Below are 19,901 nucleotides of genomic sequence, written 5' to 3' on the forward strand. Positions count from 1 at the left end.
AAAAATAGCCTGGCATGTCACCAGAAATGACACATCTTGTACCATTTGGTTGCATTTCCTTTGGTACGTCAATAAGAACAGCTCAGCTTTTTAAGTCTCTAAAACTGCTGCAGAAATCTGTGTGTGCTAAGTCAGGGGCCTACCTGGAGCTCTAGCTGTCCAGGTTTGATCCCGGTTGCCCAACAGACTATGGGGCTGTCTCTCTCCCTTCTGTATATAGATAATGTGGTCACAATTTATATATTATGTACCCAGTTACAAAGGGTTAATAAGTGATTATTAGAAGCATGTTATAAACATGAGCCGCATGTGTTATAGGTGGTTATAAGCACACCAATAGAAGGACTGGCAGATGGCTATAAGCACCTTATGACTGGTTAGTCTATAACAATTGGTCAATTATTAAATCATCTATTAACCCTTACTACATAGTTACTAATGTGCCTTAATAGAATGGGTGACCCATAAATATAGAGAGCGCTGAATGCCTTCAGTATGTGGCTCTGGAGGTTTGGTTCATGCTTATCTTGGTTTCTCGCGCCAGCTCACAAGGATAGATAATTAAACTGTCTCCAACCCACTAGTGACACGGCTCGTTTCATGTTCCTGGCCAGACCCCAGTGCACTGCAATACCACTGTGAGGACAGTATCATTGTAGTCCCATAGACATTTGAGTTGAGACAGGCTTCCAGCGCCTGTCAAGCAAGACTTTCCTAACTTGCTTAGGCCCAGAGCCTCAAAGGTATTTAGGAGCCCATCTACCACGAATTTCAATAGGAGCCTAAATGCCGTTGAGGCCTTAATCCTGCTAACACCAGAACAGCTGCAACCTTTTATGTCCATGACTTGTGCATACATTAAATCTCCTGTACTAGGTGCATTGCAGCTCACGGCTGGTGACGTATCAGTGCTCCAGTATTAAACTATCTGTAGCCATAACAACCCCGCTCATATTGCCGCTACGCAATTACAGCAATAGCCCAAACAAACCAATTTAAGATGAACTGGAAAACCCCCAAACATCTCCATAGGGCCTGCTGACGCTGCGCTCCAAGGAGCGTCAAAGTGTGTAGAACTAAAAGGCATGAGGCCATAGCCAAGCCAGGTAAGCCCGGGTTTGTCAAATTCGCAGCAAAAGCTCCACCCAGATAGTGTCCCCTGAGAGGGCCCAAACACCTCCTCAAAGAGGTCGTGGGGGATGATGGGAGGAGCATAATTCTGCTCGACAAGCTGGAGCATTTCAGGACTATGAATGGCGCCTGAGGCTGAAAGCCCTAACTAGAAAGAAAACATCTTTGCTGTGTAAAACAAGGCCACATGCTGAACAAATGCATGCACAGCTGCGCACGCTGGCAGAGGCACACAGTCATGCACATGCAAACAGGAAACCAGGGCTGCCCGGGTTGGGGGGGGGGCAAGTGGGGCAATTTGCCCCAGGCCCTGCAGGGGTCCCCACGTGAGTTTTTCGGGGGCCCTGGAGCGGGGTCCTTCACTTGCTCTGGGGAGCCCCGGAAAACTCTCGCGAGGCCCGAGCCCTGGAGCTTCTTCCACTCCGGGTCTTTGGCAGCAATTTGGCTGGGGGGGGGTCCTTCTGCTCCAGGACCCGCCACCGAAGTGCCCTGAAGACCTGCCATGGGGGGGGCGTCTGCCCTGGGACCAGCCGCCGAAGACCCCAGACCCCCTGAATCCTCTGGGCAGCCCTGCAGGAAACATCGAATGATCTGGCCCTAACGACTCAAAGTAAAATGCCTCAAACCTCTCTTAGCTCATCAGGTTCAAAGCGACGCACTTGGGTTGTGAAGTGCAGTGAGAGGGCCAATGAACAGAGGGTTTGGGCTTCTCTAACTCGGTGAGAGCCATGTAAGACCAGGGCCACCCGGGGGGGGGGGCAAGTGGGGCAATTTGCCCCAGGGGCCCCCACAAGAATATCATATTCTATAGTATTGCAACTTATTTTTATGGCAGGGGCCCCCGAAATTGCTTTGCCCCAGGCCCCCTCAATCCTCTGGGCGGCCCTGTGTAAGACGCATGATGACGGGCTTGAGTCAGCAAGGGATGTAAACACAGGCTTATAGTAAGGCACATGATTGCTGAAGTGGAACCTAAGCTCCTGGCTATCGTTCCATTTACTCCTATGGCCACTGGCGCCATCTCTAATTGTTTAAAACTAAATTATGGTTTGACTGATTTGCTCCTAGGAGATCAACAGCTCGGCGCAAACTGAATGTGTTTTGTTAATTTCGATCCTTTTGTTTACCTTCCTGACAAGTCATCTCTACGCAGTTTCCCAGGTCTCCCATAACTGTAGCTTTTTAATGCGTATAACATGGACGTGCGCCTAACATTTACCCGAGTGCAAGAGCTCCCGCGCTCTTCCAGCGTGTTTGGCCCAGTCCAGCACGTCATTCTGGCTCTCGCGTGGAGCTCTGGAAAGCAGCGAGCAATGGGGAGCCCGGGGCCAACATTTTCAAAGCCCGACCTCTGCTTTCTGAGTGCCCAACTTGCCACGTGAAATCAAACGCTCCTTTCGGCAAACACTGGCCTGTTTCTTGGCGAGTCTCTAGTCCCTTTGCTGCCACATCCTCCGTCGGTAGGGGAGACTCATGATGGCTAAAGTCAGCGACCAGATCAGATCGAGTTCACTAGCGTTACACCCAAGATGAATCTGACCCAGTGTCTCCATGACAGACCAACGTCCTCTCCCATCCAGCCTGTCGATGGGTCACCACCGTCATTACAAGACAGCCTTTCTCTCCTAGCCACCCCGAATTTCCGGACTGTAGATCAAAGTGCAGAAAAAATGAGGTAGTTGCTCTACCCCTTCCATCCAAATTGGGCTGCCGTCGTCTGGGGCACTGCTATGAAAGGTAACCTACCGGTACCTCCCTACTGGTACTGACTCTCCATTCTTTCCTTCGTGGCAGAATGCTGCAAAGCACAGAGGCTGTTAAATGACCTTGCAGGAGGGGAGAAAAGGGGACTGGAGGAGGAGGAGGGGGAGGCTGGAAAGAAAGGCAAGGGGAATCCTTTTTACTGGATAGTTTATTAGTATGGCAACATTAAAACTTTCCATCCAGTCAGGCAAAACCTCAGGAGGGCTGGAGGGGAGGGGGGGCGTGTCAACCTCTGCGGTGTGATTTTAAACCCTAAGGCGGGTGAGAAACGTACTGAATTAAAACAGTGCCAAGCAACCCGTGCAGTGGGGCGTGTCTTGCAACGATGCCTTGCCATGGTCTGCTCCCTGCCACCCCCACTGAGAACAGGGGCATGTTCCGGCTAGCGTCACCAAGGGGCGCATTCGGCCTTACATCATGGTGCGTGGCACGCCGAAAAGTGCTCAGTGTTCGGCCTAACTTTGCGCCCATTGAAGTCAAGTGGGAGGCTTTTAGCAGAGGTTGGCCAACACTGAGTGCTTGGGCCTCCTCCATAAGGCTGAGCAATGGCCAGGGCCGTCCCTAGCTGGGTGCAGGGCCCGGGGAGGAAGTGACGGCTTCACTCATCCAGGATTGACTGCGCAGGCCCGTCTCTTCCAGGATTGACTGCGCAGGCCGCAGGGCCCCCCCTCCCCCAAGGGGACCCGGCGCAGTCGCCCCAACTCGTCCTACCCAAGGGACGGCTCGGCACTGATGTGCTGTGCTTTAGAAAGCAAGCCAGAGGGTGAGCTGAAGTTCAGCCTAGAGGGAAGTTGTCCTGAACCTAGGCAGGAATCCCAGCATTTGGCCTGGGTAAATGACTTCAGGATGGGACCCACTTATGGGGCCCCCTCCTCCCCCCAGTATAACACTAGGGAGAGGTTTTGTGCAGTAGCTATGCTAACTAGCCTGGGAGTCAGGAGACCTGGGTTCCACTCCTGGCTTTAATTGCAGGTTTTGGCATGGTGCTTTGCCTCCCCGGGCCTCAGTTTCCCCATCTCTAAAATGGGGATAATGACACTAGACACCTTTGAAATCCATGGGTTTGGGTGAGATGATACTTTTTTCCCTATGGGTGACATTCGCCCCAGGCAGAAGGCCTTGAGCTAGGGCTTAAATGGTGCACAGGCCCTGCCCTGCACTAGGGTGACCAGATGTCCCGCTATTGGGGCTGTCCCAATATTAGGGGCTTTCTCTTATATACGTAACTATTATCCCCACGAGAGTAGATGTCATCAGCTCTACCTTTGGTTCTGCCTCTCATCGTCACTCGGTGGAGAGCGCCTGAGACAGACACACAGGCTGGGACTTTCAAGGAGCCCAGAGGGAGTTAGGTAGCTGTGTATGCTTAGGGTGACCAGAAGTCCCGATTTTATAGGGCCACTCCCGATTTTGGGGGCCTTTTTCTTATATAGGTGCCTATTACCCCCCACTCTCCGTCCCGATTTTTCACACGTGCTGTCTGGTCACCCTAGCATATGCCCACATTTGTGCCTGTATTCCAGCAATACGTTGGGCGCAGCCCCTACCCAGCCCACCAGGCTCTTGCTGCAAAAGCCTCAGGTCAGGAGATCCCTTGAAAGCCAGTACAAGGTTAATGAGAAAATTCCCACTGCTATAGCTGCCACGGATAAGGCAAGAAGCCAGGTCGCTGGCCCAGCCAGGCCCCTGTTTTCCATCCCACGTGCAAAAAAACCCCAAGCCCTGGCTCAGACCAGTTGCTCCTAGCAATATGCCCTTAGGGCTTGTCTACACGTGACATGCAAACTGCTAGGAGCAATTGGGCCGAGCCAGGGCTTGGGGTTTTTTTTTTGCAAGTGGGAACCTGAGCTGGGTTGACCTGTTGCTATGTAGCCCAGGCCTTAGCACCAGTGCTAGTTTCACACAGTGGAAGGCCCTTTGAAACATTCCTGCTCAGCGCGCCTTTGCTGCCCCACCCCTTTTTTTCTGACAACAGTTGCTGTTTACTGGGAAGCAAAGACGTGGCATTTTATCTTTCAGCCTCGCCTTTCCCTTTTACTCATCCCAGTGGCCTTCACGTAGGACACACCTTCTACGCTGTCTCATTAAAAAGGAACAGAGCCGGAGGGTCAGATTGGAGGAAGCTACGTCACAGCTGGCTCATTGGAAAAAAAAAAAATCTGAGAAACTGTAAAAACTTTTTGGAATTGTAATGCCAATCATTGGCAAGCTGTTTGGGTTTTTTTAATAGCGCTGAAGTTTTCCTGCAATGCCCTGAATATTTCCCCGGGGGGTGGTTGAATTAGAGAAGGCGGGGGCCGCACTGGAGGAGACAAATAAAAGCACATTGTTTAGGCAGTGTGAAGGCAGGTTCGCTTATTTCACGTGACCTCCCTGGCATAAAAAAGAGCAGAACCATTCCAAGTCTTCTACAGTTGTGCAGGCATCCAATGTGGCGTGCGAGCAAGCTGAAAGCGGGCAAGGTGCCGAGACAGTAGCAAAGGTATGGAGCCTGCCTAGCCGTGGCAGGGTTATGATCGGGCAAAGACGTAGAGTGGCAGGAGAGCCATGGACTATGCCCAAAGCTAGGGCCCTTCCAAATTCATGGCCATGAAAAACACGTCACGGACTATGAAATCTGGTCTCCCGCCGTGAAATCCTGTACAGATTTCACGGGGGAGACCAGCATTTCTCAGATTGGCGGTTCTGACCCAAAAGGGAGTTTCAGGAAGGTTGGAAGATTATTTGGGGGGGGGAGGTGGTACTGCCACCCTTACTTCTGCGCTTCCTTGAGAGCTGAGCAGCCGGAGAGCGGCGGCTGCTGACTGAGGGCTCAGCTCTGCAGGCAGCAGCACAGATGTAAAGGTGGCAATGCCAGACCAGGCCATCCTTACTTCTGCACTGCTGCTGGCGGCGGCTCTGCCTTCAGAGCTGGGCTCCCGGCCAGCAGCCACCAGTCTCCAGCTGCCCAGCTCTCAAGGCAGCTGCCACCAGCACAGCGCAGATGCACTGCAAACCCCCGCCCCCCCATAACCACATGACCCCCCCACACACACAAAACTCCTTTTTAGGTCAGAACCCCTACAGTTACAACACTGTGAAATTTCAGATTGCAATAATGAAATTTACAATTTTTAAAATCCTATGGCCGTGAAATTGACCAAAATGGCCCATGAATTATATCTGGGCTAGCCCTGGGTTACAGGTCTTTCCCTACCAGCCTTCCTCCATGACCAGTAGGCAAGTTGCTTCAGTGTCCTGCGCCTCAACTCCCCAAATGAAAAATGGGACCAATATTTCCCTGCTTCACAGGGGCGTTGTGAGGCTAAAAATCCCCTGGGACTGTAAGTGCCTAGACAATGAATTGATGGAATGACGTTAGCAAAGAGAGCAGATTTAAGCAGTAGGGTCAAGAAGAACTAAGGATGCCGCCCCATGGCCCTCTCAAGTGTCGCAGTAGAGGAGACGTCATCACAGGGCCAGTGACATATCAGTGAAGAAATCTGTGACAACCGCAGCAGGCCGGATTCTCTGTTGGGTGGCCAGACAGTAAATCAAGGCAGCAGTGCCCAGGAGGTATTGCCTTGCAGGAGTTCCCACTGGTCACGCTGAGGATGCACCTTCTCTCTAGATTCTGAACAGGGTCACTTGGGCTTTTAGGCTGAGATTTTTTTGAACGTCCCAGTGCATGCCCCCAACTCCCAGTGTATGTCTACAGTGCAGAGTAAATTTGGGCTCTTACATTGCTGCCCCTAATCTTTCCGCCCTGCCCCAATCCTGTCTCACAAGCATCTCACCTGAAGTTGATGGGGCTTTAAACTCAGGTTAGCTGGCCTGAGTGGGGGAGGGGGAAGGGGGGAGGAACCCAGGTCAACCTGTGGAACTCCTTGCCTGAGGAGCTTGTGAAGGCTAGGACTATAAGAGTAGGTTTAAAAGAGAACTGGATAAATTCATGGAGGTTAAGTCCATTAATGGCTATTAGCCAGGATGGGTAAGGAATGGTGTCCCTGGCCTCTATTTGTCAGAGGGTGGAGATGGATGGCAGGAGAGAGATCACTTGATCATTACCTGTTAGGTTCACCCCCTCTGGGGCACCTGGCATTGGCCACTGTCGGTAGACAGGACACTGGGCTGGATGGACCTTTGGTCTGACCCAGTACGGCCGTTCTTATGTTCTTCTTTCACTGGGGGTGTTGGAACATTTTTTCTAGTGGGGGTGCTGAGAGCCATTGAACCAAACTGTAAACCCTGGATATAATAGAAACCACTTCAAGCCAGGGGGTGCGGCAGTACCCCCGGTACCGCTAGTTCCAGAACCGATGAACCCACCCACTTGCAGTGAGGACACAAGCAAAACCACTCCAGTCCCTTCCCACAATTCCCTGCACATGCCCGGAAGGACAGACAAGTTCTCCCACAATTCACGGGGAAAGAATTATAGCGCGACTCTGCTGATGGCAGCGCAAAGAACGATGGGATTATGACACCAGACGTCCCAGTGCCTCCTGTGGGTCACTGATGCAGGTACTAGGACTTTGCAATGTGACTGTGCACACCCAGCTAGGCTGATCGAGGTGCCAATCACAGGATTTAGTGACGACGTGGCCCCATTGAATTGAATCTCAGTGAGCGTTCGGCGTTTAGCTCCCTTCAGCTCCTCGGACGATCCCAGCCTGAAGAACCCTCCCACTACGTGCCCTGGATTTGGGATGGGAAAGGTGGGTGGAGCTATTTTAGTTTAATTTTAGAAAATGCGAGTGGCTTAAGAAATAATCCCCAATCAATGCCTCAAAATAGCCCCCTGAACATTGGGGAGGGCGCTGCTTGGAGCGCGCTGAGAGATGAGACGGGATTTACAACATCAGGAGTGGCTGGCAAGGCCAGAGTGGGCTGCTCATTGTCATTCCGGATCCCTGGCACCCACCAATTCTAGTTTGATGCACATAACCCGCCTGCTGCGATCATTCTTTTCTCCGCCAATGAATTTTCCCTCCTCACATCCCAGCCCTTTTCCTGCCCTGTGTGAGAAATTCACTGAGGTTCTGAGCCTGGCTGTGTGACTGTGGGCAAGTCACTTTGCCGCTCTGTGCCTCAGTTTCCCCCTCTGTAAAATGGGGGCTAACGATGCTTCCTTCCTTTGTAACGTGCTTTGAGCTCTATAGGAGAGCAGGGTGGTACAGGTCATATGACTTCGGATTTACACCTATGTGTGAGATGAGAATCAGGCCTCTTATCGCAGGCTTTAACCTTCATTATCACGTTCACCCAGATGAAACTGAATAGGCACCGGGTACAAAGTTCAAAAGCACCTAAGTGCTTTAGGTGCCTACGTCCCATTGCATAAACACTAAAACACTTACCCGGCTTGTTTGACATGCATGCAGATTTCCCAGTGAGCTCAGCACCCAACGAGCACCCATCATGCTGAGTCCTTCGGAAAAGCTCCCGCCTAAGAACTCCTTCCTGTTCACCCTCGCCACCCGCCTCAGCCAAGGAAACGACACGTTACACAGCCACAAGCAATGCAAGGCTTAGCCAGCCGAGGTGGGAAAGGGCATTGTTGGCGTGACGAAACTCGGCCCGTTATTTATTATTTACGTTGTAGCAGTGGCCACCCTCTATTAGGCATGTTCCCAGCACAGAGGAAGACAGTCCTTGCCCCAGCGAACTTCCAGTCCCAAACGAAGCCACACCGAGGTTGGGAGATATGGATGCAATGTACGAGGAGCTCAGCGTGAGATGAGCTATGTGGCTTGGTAGCTACATGCTTATACTGCTGCTTTAAGTTAAACAAGAGCCATTCCCCTCTTCCCGTCCTCCTCCCATGAGTCAACCCCCCTTGTCTTCACCTCCAATTCTCAGCCTTGATTCCAGTGTCCTTACCTCCGTGCCAACATCCCCCCACCCCCCAGATGAGCAGCTCATGCTGAAGACAAAGCAATGACTTGGAGAAGTAGGAGACTTGGCCCGTGAGTTTCCTGAAGGCGCTGCAGGAGGTGGGGGTTCTGTAGGGGGAAGAGAGGGGTGTTGTGCACAGGGGGAGGGGTTAGGATAAGGTTTCCTCTAAGGAAAGTCTGTAACCTGTAGCGAGAAGGCGTTTATAAACGCTCAGGCAGGGAGGCAGCCTGGGAGGCAGGGAACACTTGTGTATATGTGCTACGATCTGTCAGCTCTTGTGGGGCAGGAAAGTGTAACAGATTGGCTTGAAAGCCTGAGAGTAACGTCATCCAAAGTTTCCACAGAGGAAATCCAGAACCTTCCCTTCAGTTGTGAGATGTTTTATTTGCCACCTCAAATAATCCCTGGGTTTTGTTTGGCTCGGGCACCTTACCTTGGGTACCATCACAGGACTCACCATGGCCCATTGCTTTTAACTAGCTCTGATCCTGGGGGTTATGCACATTGCAGCACAGCTGAATATGCTGTCAAAGTGTGCAGCCTCCCTTCCCTTATTTCTATCCCCTGCTATGCGCACACACGTCCCTGCTGTGCACGTGAACACAGAGCTATGGGGCCAGATTCTCTGCTGGGGTAAATCAAAGTTGTTCATAAGAACATAAGAACGGCCATAGTGGATCAGATCAATGGTCCATCTGGCCCAGTATTCTGTCTTCTGACTGTATCCAATGCCAGGTCCTTCAGAGGGAATGAACAGTGACCCAGCGTCTGTCGCCCATTCCCAGCTTCTGGGAAACAGAGGCTAGGGACACCATCCTTGCCCATCCTGGCTAATAGCTATTGATGGCCCTATCCTCCTTGAACTTATCTAGTTCTTTTTTTATATAATCTTGGCCTTCACAACATGCTCAGGCAAAGAGTTTCACAGGTTGACTGTGTTGTATGAAGAAATACTTCCTTCTGTTTATTTTAAACCTGCTGCCTATTAATTTCATTTGGTGACTCCCTAGTTCTTGTGTTATGAAAAGTACATAAAACTTCCTTATTTAATTTCTGCACACCAGTCATGATTTCATAGACCTCTATCATATCCCCCCTTACCATATTCCCCCTCATCTCTTTTTCAACCTGAAAAATCCCAGTCTCATTAATCTCTCCTCATACGGAAGCCAATTCCAGACCCCTAATCATTTTTGTTGCCCTTTTCTGAACCTTTTCCAATGCCATTATATCTTTTCTGAGATGGGGCGACCAGATCTGCACGCAGTATTCAAGATGTGGGTGTACCATGAATTTATATAGAGGCAATATGATATTTTCTGTCTTATTATCTATCCCTTTCCTAATGATTCCCAAGATTCTGTTCCCTGTCCTTCGCTGCTGAAGCACCAGCTGAGAATCTGGCCCACGCTACACATCTACGCTCTGCAATGTACTGTACTCACAGACATGCTCTGCCCATACACCCAGATCTGACTATGTACACACTGGGCCTGATTCTCAGTTACTCTGTTCTGACACTTGCGCTAAGGATGGCTGGGAGTTAAGGTGACTTCAAGCCATTTTTGTGCTTCATTAATTCTCCTTGCTGTGTAAGTCTGAGCAGCTTCAGTGCTGTTGTAACTGAAGATCGGCTTTAGATGGGCACTGTGCACTATACCTCCTGCCCTGACTTGAACCCTACGCTGAAGGCAAGTGCAAATGGACACATGATGTGCAAAATCAGAGGCACAACGTGTGCAAAAAGTTGTCATGACCAAATGTGCCCTGAATCACCCACTCATGCCAGCCCAGCTTTTGGAGTGAGTCTTCGATCCTAATTCATAGCACAGGCATAGCTAGAGAGCCCATCCATCTAGCAGTATCCCTAGAATGCTGTCGCTAGCATCTAACAACTTTTCTAGGATTACAGACAAACCATTTGATTTGTCCATGGGGACAGCCAACGCTGCCTCCTTCCCACCGTTGAACCACGAATTTCCTCTCCCCCTTGGCACGTGCAGGTGGGTTTTAATCCTGTGGGGTTTTTTTTAAAGAAAAAATGACTCATCCTTGAAAAAACACACAAAATTGTGTGGGTCAAATCTGGGAAAGGGACAGGAAAAGGTCCAAAACCGTGAGCACCTAAAAAAAAAAACATTAATGAAATCTGTAAAACCTCTAACCGCTCCCGGTTCACCCAACTCAAATGATGACACCCAGGCACACCATGGCAGCTACACAACTCAGGTTACACACCTCCTGCACATACACTTGCTGGCCATGCACATGCCAGGCACCCCCCCAGGAGCTGTCCCATGCTATCACACATGAATCACCTGGTCCCCATTCACCTCTCGCTCACCCCCTTGTAAACCAGGCACAGTCAAGACAAGATGCTGGGGTTACACAGGTGTAACGATGAGAAGACTCAGGCCCAGCCAGCTGGGCACTAGGGCTGCCAACAGGTTTTCCTCACGGCCACGGCTGGTATTTTTCATGGCAGCACATGCAATAGGAACACAGCGCAGCGGTGCGGTGCCAAAACACCAGCCAGGGCATCAAACGGGGCCTCATTTGCACTTCAAAGTTTGTTTCGTTTGCTTGTGTTACAATAGCAGATTGCACCAAATATTTCCTTAACCTTGTCGCCCATGTCCAGCATGAACACGTGATGCCAGGGGCAGCTGTGCCACATGCTGAGCTATGGGGCTGGAACAAGGGTTGTATATTTAAAAGGAGCTGTACGATCGGTTAAATCCTGGCTGGCAGGCTCAGGAGCTGGAAAGGCTTCCAAGGGCTTTGCCTGCATGAGGAGATGCTGAGACTCAACCAGAATTCCTGCTGGGGCACCTGGCCAGTACAAACCAGTGTGCCTGCGGCAGCCTCCTATGCCCAGTCTGGGGGGCGGGGTGGCTGGCTAGGACACCCTCACAGCCCTCTACAGGTACGTCTATGCTGCAGCGGGAGGTATCCGTTGATGCACCCGTCATTAGCTCCAATCAAGCTAGCCCACTACAAATTGCAGCATAGCTGCAGCAGCATGGACTACAATCCAGACCGAGCCCCTAGGTACGTACCTGGGTGACTAGCCAGTGCAGCTGCCTGCACTGGGGTGGCCATGCTGTGCTTTTCAGGGTGCTATCTTGGTCAAAGCTAGCGGGGGTACGTGCTGGAAATCACACCCCCAGCTACAGTGTGGACGCACCCTTACCGCCTCAGGGTGGACGCACCCTTACTGATTTCAGGAGGTGCTGAGCCGCCTAGCGAGGGCAGCGGAAGCTTCCACGGTCTCGGCAGTTCTGAAAAACAGGCAGCTTCTGTCCATGGATGCATTAGGACTGGACAGGGCCTGCATATTGTGGCTGGCCTCTATGTACGGGCACAGGGGAGGAGAGGCTCTTTGGCTTTTCCACCTCATCTTGCATTCGCTCCGTGTGGCCCCACCAATGGCAAAGGGAATGGCTGACTAATGGGGAACAGTAACTCACAACCGCCTGAGGCCTAACAGCATGCAAAGCAGGAGCAAAGCCCAATGGAAGGAAGATCGCCGTGTAGGGTGTTTTAGGTGCCAAGGGATTAACCCTTCAGGGGCACAGCAGCAGGCAGGACCTCAGCTCCAAGATGCTACAGGTCTGTATCTAAGCAAAGTTGGGTCTGGAATCAGGCGGGCTGGGAGGGTTGCTGGGGGAGCTTACCACAGATGGCTCTCTGAAGGTTATTGTTATTATTTATTGTTTGTATGGTGGTAGCACCTGGAGGCCCCTGGAGGGACAGGGCCACCTTGGTCCTAGGTGCTATACAAACACATAGTGTGTCACAGCCACAGAAGAGCTGAGAAGAAGGGGTGTTCTTCCTTTGTGTCATCGCTGATCCTTCCCCCACCCGATTTTTCTTTACGGCAAGAGGACTGCTCAGCCCCCATCTGCTCTGCAATGATCCATGTGGGACCTTACACATGAGAAATCCCAACCTGTCTCCATTCAGTCTTGGGCCTGCTTGAGTTGCTTCTTCAGCAGATACCAACTCTGGCCCAGACCGAACTCCCCTTCTGCACTGAAAGAGGAATTCACTGGCCCCAGTGAAGTCAATGGAAAGGCTCCCACTGACTTCAGTGGGCTCTGGATCGGGTTCCTCTATCCTCAGCCTCCCACCTTGCGCCATCCCCAGCGTGTGCCAACCTTAGCCACCCCAGATGCTAAAAGACAATAGAGTCTCCATGTCTATCTAGCCCTTGGCTGCCTTATAGGGTTTTCCCATGAGCACAGAACTCTTACAACAGGAGCTGAGAACAAAGAGTGATCTGGTTTTATGGAGGGAGTCTGCAGACAAAAAGAGTCACTCCCCGCCCTCTTTAAATGCTCAGCTCGTCTCACCCCTACCCCAATCCAGCACTGAGAAGTGTCTTATTGTTCCACATACTGGGATTCTTCTATTAATCCTGCACCCGACACTCGCATTTCTTCTACCAGAGCTCTGAGGAGACTTGTTTCCTCCCCAGGTCATTCTGCAAAAAGGCCATGGCAGAGACGTGTGTTGGCAAAAAATACCCAGCAGGCGGGGAAGGTGGACTTCATATGAATCTTTAATGCACAGAACAACCTGTCAGGAGCCCTGCAAACGAAGACTCCGCAAGCAGCAGTTCTGCAAACTCGGAGCGTTAAAAAAATTCCCAGTTTGCCTGCAATGTCTTTGCACCTGCCTGGCTGGCGTTAATCTCCATGATCTTCGGTTTCCGGATGGTGCCTCCAGCTCCCGGTGTCGCCTCCCAGAACTGAGACGCTTCGCCTTGGCTCCTTGACACACTGAGGCAGCGGGCCCCCCTTCCCCACCTCGTCCGCTTCCAAGGCTAGCAGAGGAGGGTGCAGCTAGCTCTCCTGTGCCCTGACCTGGCCCTTTTGGATTTCTCCTCTTCTCAGATTTGGAGCGTGTAGTCCAGGAAATTCGGTAAGAAAAGATTAAAAAGGAGAGACGGTGCTACTGAGTCGAATTAGGTATTTTCATTTTAAAAAATAAAATAAAAAGGGAAATCAAAGTCCAACTGGCTGATTTCTCGTTTCTCCACTGCCTGTGTCGAACAGTCCGGTTTGGCCTCGCTGTCCCCTCCATCTGAATGTCACCCTTCCCCTAAGCCCACCAGCTACTCTGTGACTCCTCGGAGTTCCCTTTCCACAGCTCCAGGCCAACATCGTCCCTCACCGCCCCTTGGACTCCCCATACGTGTTGCGCAGCATGGAGACCATCTTCTCCTCGCACGTCACTTTGGTGTCCTTTAGGATGTTGTACCAGACCATGCCGGCCGGCCGGACCTCTTCGCTGCGGCAGAACAGGTAGGGCATAGTGTCGGTGCGGCTCTGGATATAGGCACTGCGGAGCAGGGTCGAACAGTGGCTGCTAACTTTCTCCAGCCTCCTTAAGATCAGGTGAGCTTTCCTGGAATGAAGAAGAGGAGACGGAGACATAGCAAGAAGCTGGAAGCAGTTAGACCAGGGAGCTAGGAGCCAGGACTAGAGGTGGGTGAAATTGTTTTGGCGACTACTAAATTTGCCGAAAATTCATTTTTCAGGTTGAATTTGGCCAAAAACCAAAACCAACCAACCAAGCAAACAAAAAAGATTATTTTTAAATGTGGAAATGGTTCGTTTTGGCATCTTCAACATGAGCTGTTACAAAATGAGCTGTTGCAATCCCTTCAAATTGACATTCTGTTTAGAAAATGTCAATTCCAACAGACAATTTGTTTCAAGGTGATGTTTTGAGTCAACAGCCAAAATAGTTTGTTCAACCAGACTGATTTTTTTTTTCAGTTTTTCATTTCGGCAAGGAAAAAAAAAGGAGTTTTGGTTCGGCCACCACCAAAATAAATAAATAAATAAATAAATACATTATTCGCTCAGCTCTAGCCAGGGCGGTCTGTGCTGTCATATAGACAAAACAGTTCTGTTAACAGTTGCCAGTAGCTAGACAGATCGATAGATTCTCTCTTCTGACTGATTCCTAATTACAGTAAAAGGTTTTTTATCTGGCATGTTGGAGAAATGGGGATGCTGGCAAGTGAAAAATTCAGGTTAACTAAGAAGGAGGGAATTTGGGTGTGGGAGGGGACGGGGAAGGGGGTTGGGGCGAGGGAGGGGTTTCGGGGTGCCGGATCCAGGGGACGCTCATCTCAGGTGGCTCCCTGCAAGTGGTGACCTATCCCTGCTGTTCCTAGGTGGAGGCATGGCTAGGTGGCTCGGTGTGCTGCCCTCTCCCTGTCCTGAGTGCTGGCTCTGCAGCTCCCATTGGCTGGGAACCACGGCCAATGGGAGCTGTGGGGGCAACGGCTGTGGGCGGAAGCAGTATACAGAGATGCCTAGCTGCACCTCCACCTAGGAACAGCAGGGATAGGTCGCCGCTTGTGGCGAGCCACCCTGAGTCAGCGTCCCCTGGATCCAGCAACCCGAAACTCCTCCTGTGTCCCAATTCCCAGCCTCGCATGCTCTCCCGCACTCCGTACCCCTCATGGCTGTTCCTCTGCCTAGGAGCCACAGGGACCTGTCACCGCCTCTGGGGAGCCACGTGGAGCCAGGTAGGGAGCCTGCCGGCCCCATGCCAACTGGATTATAAACCGGTCTTTCTATGAAGATTAGAAATGCCAGTTTATAAAGCTTTCCAGTTGGTACAGAGCTGGATAACACCCCTTTTACTGTAATGAAATGTTTATAGCACCTGCTATGCAAGCATCTCAAAATGTTTTACAGATGATACAGAGGCTAGGACAAGAAGCAATGGGCTTAAATTAGCAAGGGAGGAGTTAGGTTGGACATTAGGAAAAACTTCCTAACTGTCAGGGTGGTTAAGCACAGGAATAAATTGCCTAGGGAGGTTGTGGAATCTCCGTCATTGGAGATTTTTGAGAGCAGATTAGACAACAACCTGTCAGGGATGGTCTAGATCAGGGGTGGACAAACTACGGCCGTCGCGCCACGTCTGGCCCATCAAACCTTTTAATCCATCCCTCGAGCTCCATTGCCCCGCTCCCAGAGCTCCTGCCTGGAGCTCCAGCTGGGGAGTGGGGTCTGGAGCTTGCCCCACTCCAGCTGCCCGGCGCTCCTGCGTTATGGGTGTGACGACAAGCTGCACAACCCAAATGCACCTCATGCGCCATCAGAGCCTGGAACATGCAAGCCCAGGTGCCTGCTCCTTTCCTAGCATCCAGAGGCAATTTGATTGTGGGCTGTTGGGCCCTACGCGGGAGGAGATTTCTGAGAACTCAATGTGTTCCAATGACTGGAAGCTAACGCCCGACAAATCCAGGCTAGCATACAATTTGTGTTCAGACAGGAGCAAAACTGTGTGGCAAAATCAACAAACAGCTCAGTAATGTCATTTCCTAACAGCGCATTGTTCAACGGAATTATTTTAATAGAGTTGATTTTGAAACAAACGGGTGTTGTCCTTGTTTGAACATGAATTGTTAATTTTGTGAGCATTCATGGCCCACCATACAATTTCCATACACAGATGTGGCCCTCAGGCCAAAAAGCTTGCCCACCCCTGGTCTAGATAATACTTAGTCATGCCATAAGTTCCAGGAACTGGACTAGATGATCTCTCGAGGTCCCTTCCAGTCCTATGATTCTATGTTAATTAATTAAGGCTTATGGCATCTATACTATTATTCCCAGTGTACAGATGGGAAAACTGAGGCACAAGGAGGTTTAGTGACCTTCTCTATATAAAAAAGCTGGGAATACAACTCATCACATCTCTCAACTGCACTGGGTCATCTAACCTAGGCTGCCCCCTTCAGTAACACTGACACATCACATCACAGAAAGTGTACAGAGCCCAGCCCTATGGCTTCAAAACTGGCAAATTCCCACTGGGGTTAGGGCTTGAGTGGCATGAGCAGCTCAAGTAAAGCAACTCTTACCGGGATCTTTGGCAATTAGAGTAAAATATATATATGTGACTGGTTTGGCAATGCATTCCTGAACCAAAACTGTTCCTTCAATAACTCCCTGGGGCCTCTGGAGTTTAATGCATGTTCCCTTGTTTACCGGTTGAAAGAGCCAGAGAGAAGCAAACATCCTGTTGGAAACTGGGCTTCCTCTCTCAACTCAGGGGCCAAATTTGCCTCTCAGTTACACTGGTGCAACTTCATTGAAGTCACAAGTTGATCACGATTCTTAAGAATGAAACATGGACTATTGTGAACAAACCATCATCCACCTATCAATCCCTTTAGCCATCTATCTATCACCATGGCACAACCCTCAAACTCGCTGCTGCAGGAAGCCACTGGAGAAGCGAAAAGCCAAATGGGGATACCTTGCCCCCTCCTTCCATTTATTATCTGGAGTTCTCCAGAATACCTGCCTCCCCCCGGCTCATGCCTCACTGAAGGAAGGAACCCAAGCACACAGCCTCCCTCTCTGCATTTCAAGTCTTCAGAGGGGGGACGGGCTAGGAAGAACCCAACTCTGTAACAGCAGAGAAGGAAACGTGCAACAACCCCCTAAGACAAAACAAAATACAGTAGTTAGAGGCCAACCTGCCCCTAGTAAGAGCCCACAACATGCTAAATCAAAAGCGGGGAAAGAAGGTTTATTTGAGTGGTTTGAAAGTCTCAAGATCACAGATTATTCCCTCTCCCGCTGGGGGTTCGGGGTTTGTTACAGTTACCGAAGGAACATCAATTCCCAATAATGACATGTCAGGGGCAGCACTCTCACTCGGCTAGGTATAAACATGGGGATTATTTGATTATGAACGCTTTCTGGTGCTTCAGCCCTGGATTCTTTGGGAGGGAGCACGGCTGTTTTCTGATGCGGCTGCTCTCTCCAAGGCATCTCACTAACTGAGATCCTAAGTAAGAATTCACCATGAGTCATAAAAGAGTGAGGAAGTGGGTGGCAGAGCGACAAGCCAAAACAGCAGTGACTGGAGGCCAGTCAAACCTCCATAACCAGGTATGACTCCCTGTTTCTGGGAAGGGATGATATGAAAGGCCAGCAAACCTCAGTCAAGTGGCTACCCTTCCTCTTCCACACTGAGACAGGCTGAGAATAATTCCTCCTGTGGTGGGGATACCAAGCGAGAGCACCTGTGTCCTGCAATGGTAACTTTCCGTGCAGTGGCTATGTCTTCAGGTTTCAAGGATGAGAGACAAGCTGAGCTAGGAGAATTCAAGCCTACTATATAAGGCACATACATATACGTTCAGTGTGATGGCTGGAGCATTGACCAACAGCTTCCAACTCCCGCTAACACAATTCCGTTAAGTAGCCACCACCCTACCAGAGAGGTACTCCCGCTCCCTGCAATCCAAGAGGCATAACTTCATCAGTGACATACTGCCCCCCCCCACGCAAGATTGTTAAGCTAAAATACTTTGGAGGTTTCCCGTTATGGAAACTGGCATTTTCAATGAGGATCCCAAAGCTAAACTAATGCACACCAAGGAGTCGTATGCTGCACTGACTTTTACTGCGTAGAGTTCATTAACTTCAATGTGGATTGCACTGGGTGTAAGCAAACAGAGGATTTAGACTCATGTCTGAAAGAGTCCAGTGCTTCTGAATACTGTGTCTGCAGCACAGCATCGGGACATATCTGATATTATTAAATATAGATGGGAGCGGGTAGATATAAAATGAGTTACACATTTTTGAATGACGAGTTTTTGTAAGAAAACAACCTTTTTTCTTGGGGGGAAGGAACAAAAATCTTCATGAACCCGTCTCAACACTGTCCAAATTTTGTCATTTTTCATTCTTTCTGGGGGCTAATTTTCCCCTTTTTGAATTTTTTTATAACAGTAAAAAAATAGAATTTAAAAAAAAGAAATGAAGAAAAATGGCCTTGGTTCAACCTATCGGAATGAAAACACCGTTTTCATAGTCAAGCCAGCTGGGTTGTGAGCTGGGCCCAGAGTTGTGAGCTCTCCCTGTCCAGTTTAGGGAGACAAAATCTATTAACATCCATGAACCCTTTATAGTATGTTGGGAGAGGGGACTGTGCGTCGGGCGTTTGCTTCAAAAGCCAAACCTTGCCAAAGAAATGGAAAGGCAGATATTGGTGGGAATTACCCAGTTTATCTGAATGAAAGGAAAGAAAACAGAAAGGTAGTTACAGAAAAGAAAAGACCAACCTATTTGGAGCACACATCTGGAAACACTTTCTTGTTTGGAAGATTCAAGCTATGTCTACACTGTAATCAGAAGTATGACGGAAGCTAGCTTTGATCTAACTAGCTCAAACAACTATAGCAGTGAAGTCATGGCAGCATGGGCTTGCCACTGTTTACACAGATCCACAGATTCCAAGGCCACTTGATCATCTAGTTTGACCTCCTGTGCAGCACAGGCCACAGAACTTCTCCAAAGTAATTCCTAGAGCAGCTCTTGTAGAAAAACATCCAGTCTTGATTTTAAAATGGTCGTGATGGAGAATCCACTGCGATCCTTGGTTAATTGCTCTCACACTTTTAAAAATGCCTTATTTGCAGTCTAAATCTGTCCAGCTTCCAGAGGTTTCTACAGCTCCTGGTGCTGCGGATTCATTGCTAGCATTATTCAAGCTAGCTAGCTCAGGTATGTCTACAAGTGCTGCAGGCACACCTCTAACTGCAGTGTAGACAGACCCTAAGAAGCAGGCCTGACTGGGTGATCAACACTCAGATACCTATACTGGGCTTGCTCTGGAGGCAGCTGGTGTTTGGCATGAGCTAGGACGGAGTGTGTGAGGGAGGTGTCATAGCTAGCTTGGGCTCAGTAATATTGTGTTGTGTTCTTTGCCCGTTGGGCGATTGGGGAAGAGGCAGTGGTCCAACTCTGGGCTGAAATTGTAAAGGTAATGACCTGATGCCATGTGTTATTCCGCTTGCCTTGGGACTGCCTGCTGGAGTGGCTGTGAGAGGAGAGAATGGCGGGAGGTGACACTCACTGCAGGCTCTATTGCTGAGAAGCCAAACAGGAGATGGATGCATGGATGGGCAGGAATAGCTGGGAGTTTGTCCCTTACATGCTACAATAAAGGGAAGTTGCATTTACCCACTAGTGAGTCCCCTCCACTTGCTCTAGGGTAGTGCACATTTTGGCACTTAGTGGCACATAGTGGCATTTTCTGCATCAAAACGGGTGCAAATAGGGTCATGCCTTGAGCTT

At 50.1% G+C, this 19,901-nt stretch overlaps 1 protein-coding gene across 5 annotated transcripts in view; it reads right to left on the reverse strand.

Moving 5' to 3' along the window:
* Positions 1-13,317: 13,317 nt before the first annotated feature.
* Positions 13,318-19,901, reverse strand: part of ASTN2 (astrotactin 2) — a 622,345-nt gene continuing 615,761 nt past the window's right edge. For all 5 annotated transcript variants that reach the window (XM_039506369.1, XM_039506367.1, XM_039506370.1 and 2 more), the window contains one exon: positions 13,318-14,184. In XM_039506369.1, the coding sequence (XP_039362303.1) occupies positions 13,947-14,184 (238 nt within the window). In that variant the 3' untranslated portion in view covers positions 13,318-13,946. The remainder of the gene's footprint in view (positions 14,185-19,901) is intronic.

The sequence above is a fragment of the Mauremys reevesii genome, linkage group 19 (genome assembly GCF_016161935.1).
Source record: "Mauremys reevesii isolate NIE-2019 linkage group 19, ASM1616193v1, whole genome shotgun sequence".
Taxonomy (NCBI): Eukaryota; Metazoa; Chordata; order Testudines; family Geoemydidae; genus Mauremys; species Mauremys reevesii.